At 29.0% G+C, this 12037-nt stretch overlaps 1 protein-coding gene and 1 non-coding gene across 2 annotated transcripts in view; both read right to left on the bottom strand.

Moving 5' to 3' along the window:
* Positions 1–259: 259 nt before the first annotated feature.
* Positions 260–4236, bottom strand: LOC106683768 (guided entry of tail-anchored proteins factor 1). Its single transcript, XM_014425444.3, has 4 exons — positions 4017–4236; positions 3699–3861; positions 3538–3605; positions 260–603 (listed from the first exon to the last, which is right to left on the bottom strand). The coding sequence occupies exons 1-4, from the start codon at positions 4083–4085 to the stop codon at positions 421–423; spliced, it is 483 nt and encodes a 160-aa protein (XP_014280930.1). The 5' UTR covers positions 4086–4236; the 3' UTR covers positions 260–420.
* Positions 4237–6015: 1779 nt separating this feature from the next.
* The window catches only part of LOC106683770 (uncharacterized), a 24013-nt gene continuing 17991 nt past the window's right edge, over positions 6016–12037 (bottom strand). Inside the window, exons 2-3 of the transcript XR_010844988.1 lie at positions 8074–8237; positions 6016–6305 (exon numbers count right to left, since the gene is read on the bottom strand). This is a non-coding gene — a transcript (uncharacterized protein). The remainder of the gene's footprint in view (positions 6306–8073; positions 8238–12037) is intronic.

Below are 12037 nucleotides of genomic sequence, written 5' to 3'. Positions count from 1 at the left end.
ATTTAAATTTTGTAAACAAACGTATCATAATCCATTTAACAAGGTTATACTGTAATTCCAAATTATAAAATTGAATATTCAGAAAAATAAAATTTGAGTTATAAGAATTTCTGTCTGTATGCAATATATAAAAGTATTAAAAAGCAGTAAACAGGATGTGTGGTTAAAAAAAAAAACATTAAGATATTGATAACAATCAATAAGTCATTTCAATACTTAACATATATATATTTATACAAAAGAAAAATAATACTAGAAGTTATAAATTATTAATTTATTGTATCAGCTCTAGGTATTACACTGACGATTTGTAATCAGACAATAAAATAGGCTCACCACAAACAATTGTCTATTTCATTCACAGAAAAAATACTTTACATTGAGCAAATAATCACTGCCTATGAGTATCTCAGTATCGTTTTAAGCTCCTGCAACAACTTTCGCGACTGAATTGGTAATAAGAAACCAAACTGGAAAGCTGATAGAACCAGGAGAGTGTGTAGGCCATGATAATACGTTTCCTAGAGGGTAAATCCATTCGCCAGGAAACTCGATCACAGGATGAAATCGGAAAAGCCAGAACATTCCGAGAGAAAGTATAGTCTGTAATAAGAGATAATGATTAGTCATAAAATAATAGAGAATACAAAATGATAAAATGTGAAATTTATTTAATTTATAATGAGCCACTACATAGAACCACATAAAATTAAAAGGGCTGCACATACACAGATACGTATAACTAAGGAAAATTACATTTTCAAGTAATTAAAAATGCAAAATATTTTTTCTTTTAAATAAGCATTATAATGTATTGGTCATTTAATAAGTCATATTAAAAAAAACAAAAAAAAAAAACAAAAAAAATTTCATACTTTTTTCAGACCCCTTTAATGGTAAAATAAGTTTTTAGGTTTGTTAACCACTGTGTTAGTTGCACAACTTACTATAACTAGATATATGTTGTAAACGATCCACAAGTACATTATATTAAAAAATAATTAAGTTAAAAAAAATTCCTTCCTATAACTAGACAAGTTTACACATTTACTTTTCTGGAAAAGCTGAATTGAAGTTACATGCTCAATAATACCTGCCTAGTTGTAGTATTCACCCCACAATTTCTAACTGGGGTATTATTATAAGTGGAAACTACTGATCAATTAGATATAGTGTACGAAAATGACTATTAATTTATTCTAATAAATTTCACGATATCAATTACTGCATAATTCGTATTTTTAATTTTAGGAAAAAATTGTTATGAAAGAATTTTTGATTTTTAAAATTGAGAAATAAATGTTATGAAATGAGTTTTATTTAAAAATACTACGCGATTAAAATTATTGAACAGCTGCAAAATAAAAATTGTTCATTGAATAAATTTTAGTTTAATTTTTAATTTTTTAAATACAAAAAAAAAAAGATTTTAGGGATAATTGCCCCTGCCATAATACAAACGGAATGATAGTTGCTGTCAAGACTAATATCAGCAACTGTCCCAAACACTAATTTGATATTTTGAGCACTTTTATTCTATTTTTCTATTTTCTATTCTATTTTTTGTCGTTCAAACCCTTAGTACTGGAAATAAAGCATAAGGGGAAGAAATTCAAATTTTGTAAACAAACGTATCATAACCTTTCCGAACCTGATAAATTCTCTTACTTATACAGGCGATTGAGCCACAAAGTTCCAGGTAATTGCCTTTGCCATACTGCTAACTGTATGATAGTTGCTGTCAAGACTAACAGCAGAGCAGCAAATGTTGCAAACACTAATAGTAGAAACTATATAATAATTGTCTTACTACTGATAGTGATGGGGCTGTGAAGCTACTATCTATCAAGTTATTTATATTCTATATAGTTACTTATATTATACTAAATAGTTATTTATATTATATTTAAGAATCAAGTTATTCTTAAAATTTCCCTGTAAAGGACCGATTTCCTTTTTTGAATAATAAATCTGAATTCAATGCTGATTATTCACTTTCACTAATTGGTTAAAAAAAATTGAAATTTTCTGGATTCAGATCTATAAATACTTCCTAAAAGCTCTTAAACAACTGTCGATTACTAAGATTTGGTTTCTTTAGCACTTTTTTTTTTTAGGGAGTAGTCATAAACTTCAAATAAAAAAATAATAAATAAAATAAAAGGACAAAAAAATAATAATTATATTAAGGTCCTTTAATGAAATTTTTTCTAAAATTAGAAATGAATTTTTGTTGTCCTTAATATTATTTATTACCAGGACATACCTCTACAATTAAAAGGTGCAGAAGAAAAATAATGAAAGCCAATTTTTTTTAAATTTGAGCAATCTGTCATCTGTTGGGATTTAATGAAGGTTTCAATACAGCTATTCATTTACTAGAAAAAATGAAATTTTTTTTCCCCCTATGCCATATGAAATAGACGATTTAGCCATTTTCTGCTGGCAGCCCAATATAAGTTCATTTTTGCCCTGAGTTGGTTTACATTTGTTGAATGTTTTTTAGGCCGATAAACAATATCAATGGAAAAAATTAACTGAGATCTTAGTATTATAAAGAAACTGATATGCGATACTATGGAAGAGATAGAATTTATTTACCGTCTTTAACAAAAAAAATATATATATAGAATATGATTAGATTCTTTTTTCCCCATGCACTGCTATTATAAACAGAATAGTTTAATATCAATTTTAATTTAAAACATGGCAAAATGGTATAATTTACGAAAAACTGAACTGCACCATATATCTTCTTGTATCAATTTAGAATGCTAGTTTATATTAATTAAAATCAGGTTCTATAACATAATTATATAAATTAATAACCTAAAAATTACATATAACAAGTAAAACAAAAACTAGTCAAATAAGTGACTGTGCATGAATCATCACAAATTTGGTTAAAGAGATTTTATGGAATCTGTTATTTGCTGTAAGATACGTTTTTAAGCACCGGCTAAGAACTTTGAATAAGCAAGTATCTTTATTTAGTCTTTAAAATAAAACAATGGAGTCACAATCTGAAATTCCACTAATACTATCAATATATTGCCTAGTATGATGTATAAAACAAGTTGCAATGGTGCGAAATTCAAAATTCTAACTTACAATATTGTTGTTACTGCTTTAAATAGATTACCACTCTCGACTTCCACTTCCAATTCCCTCACAAGGAATCTTTTACAGTGGCGGTTGAGCTAATATGAACTGGAAGCATTCTGTATATTAAGTTTTTAAGTTACCCCTTTAAGAGTTTATTTTGTATATTAACATATTTTCTCTTACGACATTTCAAAACCTTAAAGGAATGTCAATGTATCCGATTTAAGCTTTAAACAATAATCGCGTAATCCAACTATGACCATAGTTTGTAATTTTCAACAATACTTGAGAGGAATAGCTAAGGCAAACTATTAACAAACAGGTTGATGGTAATAACATAACACACATGTGAATGTGGAAAAATAAACTTGACAACTAATAAAAAAAATCACTTTATCAATAAAATCATCCTATATGTGAAAACTAACTCACCATAACGCCCTGCACCACATACTGAATGCTATATGATAGCCTCAATTTGTTTTGTTTGTAAACTTCATCTAAAACAATAATACTAATTAGGTAAAAATAAATGGAATGAGTTGTGTGGAGAATGATACATGTACTACATAACCAGAGTAATTAATCAATACCTTCTTTTTTGATTTCCTGAACAAGTTTAGTAAGCGTCCTCTGCAATCTTGCATACTTGGGAAACTCATCTTTAATGGAAAGAGTGTTCATCTCCGCTTGAATTTTCTCAATCTCCTTTCTTATTACACTAGTTTCATTTCTCTTAGTAAAATGGTTTGATAGCTAGAAATTTAAAACATTGCAATAACAAAGCTAATAAAATTAATCAAACTAGAAATTTAATGATATAATTATAGTATATAAACAGACTGATTTCCATTTCTATCAAGTAAGATAATTTTTATATGAGAGTATTTTCATTAAGTACAAAAACTTACCTTCTTTGTAATAGTAGGAAGAAATGCATTAATAAAACTAACTGCTATTGAAAAAAGAAGTAGACTCATAATTACTGCGGTAACCTAAACGAATTCGTGATAATATGACTACAAAAACTTAAAATTACACCACACTTGTTGTCACAATGACTTCAAAGTCATAACTGAGTCATACAGAGGAACCGCGTGGTTAAGCGTTAGAGGGAAGGTTATAATGCAGCTTCAAATGTTTTTAACTTTGGCTCTCAAACATAGAGCTACAAAAGCAAAGAGGAATACAAAATTAGATTTTAATAAGAAATTCAAATAATAATTTCGCAAAAGTTGTTAAATCATATTCATATAATGTTTACTTTTGTTTTATGAGGATATTTAATTATTTTAATTAACTATTCCCGTGAAACAAAATTCAAATAACGAATCGAATAAAATAAAATCGATAAATAAGTAAAAATCGAAATATTTTATTTCAATTAGACCAAAATTTTCGATTTAATATTAGAAATAGATGCTTATAAACAACAAGACTGTGAACGTTGAGTAAATTTCTCAAATAAACCCTGTAACAACCTTAATCTACAAAAATAAACGATTTTAATAGCCGGTTTCAATTACCACGATGGTATAAATTCAGTAATACTTACTTCTATTGGTACTTAACTATGGGTCCGAACATTGTTATTTCGCATGATATCTTCGTTTTTCTTCTTCTTATTTATGAGAATTTATAATGTGATGGGGTTAAAAATAACGTTAGCTCACTTTGAATCCCATTTAATATGAATATTAATACTTAAATTCCATTAATGAAATAGCTGAAACACATACTAGTTTATTTATTATTACCTAAATAATTTATAACAATGAAAATCGTTAGACATTAGTCTCCTAAACAAAGCTTTAACAAAAATGCTGTATTTAATCAGCAATGCTGCTCAAATACATCGAGTTACTACAACACATAGCAAACAAAGCAATCTATTACTGGATAAATAAACGATAATATATATTTTTTAACAAAATAACTTTTTTTTAATTCATAGTTTCAGTGAGGACACTTAACCCTGAAACACCCTGTACATATGTATAATAAGACTTTAAAAACAAATAGTAAACTAACATGCCTAGGAATTCATTCTCAAGCCCACCGTCAGGATCAAAATCCTCGAGGGTCAGAAATAATAACCGATGAAACTTAATTAAGAAATCTCTAATAAATGGTATCACGTACTTTTATCATACGCTAAATATGTATTCTAATATATAAATATCTTTGTTAGTAACAGTAAATTGTTTTCATAATTTTTAAGTTACTGTATTATTTTTTCCTAGGCGCGGGCTCGCCTGACGCTGGCTCTGCTTATTTCTACATATAATTAATGTAAATATAAATATTACTAGCATGCACAAGATGACTTTGGAATGTTTTTGGCTCTCTGGAACGTTGTCTAAACGCACCTTGAATGCCTAGATTTTGAACTGAGATTCTATTTAAAATTTCAAGAGTACAATGAAAGGTATGTTATGAATCATACTTTAATTCAGGAATGACCAACTAGTCGATTCTGTAGTGAACATTGAACAAATATTTGGTTTTTCTCTGGTATCATTCCGTCGCAATCGATCCTTATTCCATGAGAAGAAAAACTCAGAAAAAAGCATCAGAGAATAAAAAATTCGGAAAGTGAGGAATGAGGAGTTATAGAGAGAGAAGGTCGTGGTTAATCAAATTATAGAATTTGTCAGCTTACTAGTGAAAAAAGTAAAAAATTTTAGTTTTGAGATATTAGGTTTTTCCAGTCTAAAATGATTAAAGTATAAAAAATGCATTAACATCATAAAAATCTGCTCGTGCTACTAAAATGTAAAATTACTATTTCCATAACATAAAAATATATATATATATCATCGACTATCTCAAAACTTCAATTTTCGACTTAGTGTCACCATGTAACCTGTGAACCAACTCCTTTATAAATAAGAAATCGATTTCCTTTGGCTTAGTATTTTTATTTATAGCGTTTAAATATGGTGATTGTTTACATATATGTAAAATAAAATTTTATGTTATGAAGTAGTTTAATATGAAGTTTTCAATAAATTATCGTCCTGGTGAATTTTATGAACACTTTTGGAAGATATATTTTCAATAAATGAACATATCGCACGGAACGCTGACCATGTTCCTGTATTCGTTTCACTAGATTGTTCCGACTCATCGCTGACAGGAAGTTCCTCTCCTTTTAAACGGCGTTCCCTTGCACGTCTGTTCTGGAACCACACTTTCACCTACAAAAAATAAAAATATTATTTATAAATAATTTAATTTCTTGTTCAAGACTGATTTGTTTATCGATTACAATAAAAAATATCCATATAGTCTCAAAATATTTATTCTTTCATAACTCCCTCGTTTCGGCCATTCCGTCCATTCTTAAGAATATCTTATTCGTAACATCATAGCTACAACAGCGTCATTAAAAAGTTGCATACTATTCTGCCTTTGCCAACTAAACTATTTTTATTCACTATTTCACTTATTATAATTTTATTCAATTTGCACTTGACAAAGTACAGAATAGTCCGAAACCTTTTTATGACATGGTTGTTGCTGTGATATGATACATAAGACATCCTCGAGAATGGCTGATTCGGCCGAAACGTTGGAGTTATAAAAGAATAAACATTGTGAGACATTATAATAGAATATACATGAATTGCGCATATCACACAGTTTACACCTTGTTTAGAGTTGAAATTATTTTAGTTGACACTCGTATCTGAACATAGGAATGAAAAGTAATTTTAACAAAGAGAGATAGCTCTTTACAAAATATTAACATTTTTCTTGTGAAAATTTATGTTAGAAATACCAAAACATAATAGCTTACTAAAATTTACATTCTGCTTATTATCCAATCATAAATTGTTGCAGAATAAATATTAGAGGTATTCATGATCTTTAGTTTAACAAGTTAAAGCGTGTTAAATAGAAAAACTCATGTTCAATGGAGAAATATTTCCTTCTTTTACCATGTTAAAATGATATAACATTTAACATGGTCGAGAGTCTGTTACTAGCTCTGTTAAATGAAGAATGAAGTCACTCAACAGACCAGCTGAGCTCGTCACTTTTTTGTTTGTCGTGTTAACTTACTTGCACATGGTTTGTGTTGTGTATTGTTTTGAATGTTTTTAAAAACTAATATAGCAATGGATAACAATAATGTAATGGCAGTTGTCAATTAGCTCATTTTGATTCTCTTCCTCACAAGCCAGATCAACAAAGCACTCAGTTGCCAAACTTTCACATACTTTTCACTTACTTTAGGTATGTTGTAATAAATTACTTTAATCAAAACTTAGAAGTAAACAATAACATGAAGTTTTGGAAGGAAAGGTTATAAAATAAGTTGATCAAAAAATCCGCTAGGAGTTCTTTAGCATTTATTATGACTTTAAATAGGGCTACTCACAATCCTGTACTTATAATATTTAACATGGTAAACCATATTACATTTTACACATTATGAATACCCCTATTGAAAATAATTAGAATGATTTAGTGATATTAACTATTTAATAACTATGGTGACATAATAGGTCTGTTCCAACGACCACATCTGACTGTAAGGGATGTTACAGATGTGCTCAGTGTGGGTTTTTTGCTCCCAAAACCCGTACTGCGTATGCTTCGTACAGTTCCGAACAATCAGAAGTGGTTGTTGGAACAGACCTGAATTCATTGATATGACAGGTGGAACAGAAAAACTAACTTCGCATGTACCTGGTCACATACGGGAGTTATCCTCTAGGTAACAAACCTGTTCTAGCCAGAGTCGAAGTTTCATTCCGTGAGACAGTGGAATAAAAATCAACCTGCCGGTCAAAAAGGCCGGATTCGAACCGACGCCTCTACAATTACCAGGTTACTAAGGTTACAACTCAACTCCCTCGGCTAGAAAAGGCCTATTGCTACGATACTGCACAGGAGTCCCTCTTTTATAGTTTTATCATAAAAAATAAAAAGGTTAAAAAATATTTCATATATATTCACCCTTTGTTCCGAAAGGTGTAGGAAAGAAGAAAGGTATGCTGCATCTTCGCTGTTCAAGTAAGGGCTGATTTGGAATCTTTCTTCGAGAGCCTTCAGTTGTCCCAACGAAAAAGGAATTCTTGGAGTTTTGCTTGTTCTTCTTTTGGTTTCTTTTTTTCTAGGCCCTAAAACAGTGACACAATAGTAATTATTTCAACGGAATTAAGTATTTTTCATCTTTGGAGTTTTACTATTGAAAAATATGGTGCGTTCACAACTTTACTCCGAAATTAATCCTTGCTTGTTTCAGAACAGATATTTTTATATCATTCAATATTTTCCCGTACTAATTTAACAAATGAGTACAGTTCTTAATGACCAACTCAGATCACAACAGTTTCCAGAAAAGTACATTTTATAATATTTATCGTTCAAAAATTTTAACATTTTTCTTTTGCAGAAGTATGGCAGAAATACAAAAAATAAAACAGTTAATTAAAATGAGGTGCCTCTTTACGTTTGCCAAACTATAACAAATACGCGCATGCGTAAGCATGTGGATATTGGAACAATTTTGCCTGAATCTGTAGACGACCCATTGAGTGTTTTAGAGAACAAATGCTGCATCCACAAGTTTGTTTTTAGTTAGCATTACTTCAGAACTGACAAAACAAATATTTGTAATCTTCGAGTTTTAATGGATTAAATTATTTCCCCAACCTTCAGATTTAATATCTAACTCTAGTTTAAGATTGTATATTTTAAAATCCTATCGATTTGGTATATATACATTGTTTAAATTCTTGTTAACTCACTCTAGTGGTTTATTTTTTATTTAGATAGATAGATAGTTTATTGGCTAAATATATACATCTTTTAGCCATTGCGTTTGACCCCTTTCCTGTTAGTAGTTATTAGAATTGAATGATAATGAAAGCATAGATATAAATGCGTACATAGGTAAATTCCTGTTGCTTACTGTAACATCTCAATATAATTTAATAATACAACGAATTAATTTTTTTTTCCTTACAAATACTTTACAATTACATACTTATTTCTAAAATCTAAAACAATATAAAAAAGTGTATATTTTAATTTGATTTGATAATTTAATAACATATTGAATTAAATTTTGATTCCTAATAAATAATTAAATAGTTATTCCGAATTCTTCATAAATAATTAGATAGTTATTCCTAAAGTTCTATAAATAATTAAATAGTTATTCTCATAACAATATAGAAAAGTATACACTCTTCGTCCGATTTAGTAGTTTAATGACATAGCGAATTAAATTCATATTCCTATTAAATAATTAAATAGTTATTCTTAATATTACATAAATAAATAAATAGTTATTCCTACTACTATATAAATAATTAAATAGTTATTCTTAATATTACATAAATAATTAAATAGTTATTCCTACTACTATATAAATAATTAAATAGTTATTCTCTAATACTATATAAATAAGTAAATAGTTATTCCTAATACCATATAAATAATTAAATAGTTATTCCTAATACTATAAAAATAATTAAATAGTTATTCTCAAAACAATATAGAAAAGTGTGACTTAGTAGTTTAATGACATAGCGAATGAAATTTTTATTCCTAGAAATTAATTAAATAGTTATTCTTAGTACTAGTAATTGGATCTCACAAATTAAAAAAAAAAAAAAAGCAGAAAATAATTATATTGAGGACGATCTTTTTGAAGAGCTAAAACCAAGTTATTTACTTACTAATAAATATATAATTATCGAAAAAGTTAAGAATCATCTCTACTCTATACACATTGATAGAGCTCTCAACTCTAAATACAACCTACTTTACGGAACTATTTGTAGCTTCAACAGCCTTAAGCCGCAAGAATATTTGACTTATCGTGTAAATATAAATAAACTAAAGCTCGTTAGCCAATTAAGAATTTCAGATGCTGAAAAATTGTAACTGTATTTTAAATTTATTATGTCATTATATGTTTAAGTAATTAAATTAACAAATTTCTGAACAATTCAAGAAAAAATATCGAATTTATAGATTTACCACCTTGGGTGAGTTGGACAACTATGAAACTAACAGCTAAAATTACCATGGGTACTATATTTATTTATCAATGGTTCATTCATGAAAAAGGGTCGTATCCATGGCAACTTTAGCTATAGCTAATTTTTTCCCATCTCTGTCTACCACATACTTGGCTGATATTTACGTCTCCTTTCATTTTGCCTATCTTTATTATATTAATTTTCATTCATAAATTATATGTTTATTCATATAAACATATAGCAATCTTATTCATTTTTATATGTTAATCTAACGTAATAGTCGGCAAAATTCAAAAGAACAAAACAAGTGTCTGGATGCAGACGTTTGTTGCTTCCTTTGCTTACCAACCATTTGTACAAATCTTAGATTTGTGGCAAGTGACAAACGTGTAGATCTAGCATAAAATGTACATCTGCTCTTAGCCATTTATTCAATGTTAAATTGTTATAGAATCGATATTATAAATACTAAGATTTTATGGAGATTAAGTGAAATTATAGAATAAATATGAAAGTACTAAGAATTTGGTCATCCTGTGAAATTAAAGGCTCATAAATAGGTTCAGTGAAAATAAAAAAGTAAGTACTTAAGAGCTATGGACAAGAAAACGTCAAGTGACTAAAATGCGCATGAGATCTTTTATTTATGCACTTTTTATCTTTCTCCATTACCTTCTACGACATTATATTTAAAATGTATATATTTTTTAAAATCTTAGGCTTTCCAATGATATATAATTAGTCTATATTACTATTCTGATTTCCGGAAATATATTTTCAACCTTGCAAGAATGTTTTCCATTTTATCTCCTTAAGTTAATTAAGGGATCGCAGTGGCTCCGTGGTAAGGCGTGGTGCTAATAACTCCAAGGACCCGGGTTCGAATCCGGCTGAGCAGAAAATTGTTTTCTGTTAAACAGTAGCCGTGGGGAATTGGGAAAAAATCTTGCGGTCCAGTGTGATTCTGACCAAATCACCTCCTTGTACAACCATTGATCTAGTAACAGTACCCCCTTACAAAGTACTGAACCTCTGGCCGACCCTTCATGGGTTGTTAGTGGTACCGATTTAAATTAATTTTTTTTTAGTTAATAAAATAATTATTTTTTTAAAATGTGTTAATTAAAAAAAAAGTTCCATAAAAATTTTTAAAAAACACAGCCTGCGAAAAAACAACCCTCAGTTGAAGTCTGTGTGGAACTAAAAACATAAATAACCAAACTTTAAAAAAATACCTTTTATAACTTAAAAACAATGATTTTAACCCGTCAATAATTTTAAATAAAAATATAGTATTTATAATCATAAATTTTTTTAAATCTAAAAAAACATAGAAATAGTAACAAAATTCGGTATGGCATAAATTCCTCAAATATTAACCAATTGAGCTCTTTCTAGTGTAGCCCGTCGTACATAGTTACTAAGAGCTCTCCAATTAGAGCCTTTTAATAAGGTGAATGATTGTTCTGGAGAGCAGGTCCGCTACAAAAAAACATTTTATTCTAATTTTACTATATTTGGGACAGGTACCCAAGAAGTGAAAGTTGTCTTCCTTTCCATCGGAGTTACTTTCTGGGCAGTTATCGGTAAAATCATGTATCCACGATTTCACGCTTAAATTGAGTAATTCCACCCTGAACTGGGAAATCGACCGCACCAATACCAAATAAAAATTATCGTTTTAATATGTCTTTACTGTTTCTAACGCATCCCCGAACATCTCTTCAACACAATAAAGATATTTTAAGGGGAAACAACTGGAACCGCCCCGAAGTTGTACTGACTAGGCTGAGAATAGGTCACACGAGGCTCACCCACTCCAATCTTATATCAAAAGAAACACCTCCGAACTGCCAGTATTGCAATAACAATTTAACAATAAGCCATGTTTTACAACGATGCCCATATTTTACACCACACCTCAATAG

The sequence above is a fragment of the Halyomorpha halys genome, unplaced genomic scaffold (genome assembly GCF_000696795.3).
Source record: "Halyomorpha halys isolate HHAL.00 unplaced genomic scaffold, Hhal_1.1 Scaffold516.1, whole genome shotgun sequence".
In the NCBI taxonomy this organism is placed as follows: Eukaryota; Metazoa; Arthropoda; class Insecta; order Hemiptera; family Pentatomidae; genus Halyomorpha; species Halyomorpha halys.
The sequence above is the reverse complement of the archived record's forward strand: the minus strand, read 5'-3'. Positions and strand labels throughout refer to the sequence as shown.

Coding starts and splice junctions, on each gene's coding strand:
- LOC106683768 (XM_014425444.3), bottom strand. CDS start 4,085: ATGAGTCTACTTCTTTTTTCAATAGCAGTTAGTTTTATTAATGCATTT. Junction 3,862..4,016: donor TTCCTACTATTACAAAGAAG/GTAAGTTTTTGT, acceptor TTAAATTTCTAG/CTATCAAACCATTTTACTAA. Junction 3,606..3,698: donor TCAGGAAATCAAAAAAGAAG/GTATTGATTAAT, acceptor TTATTGTTTTAG/ATGAAGTTTACAAACAAAAC.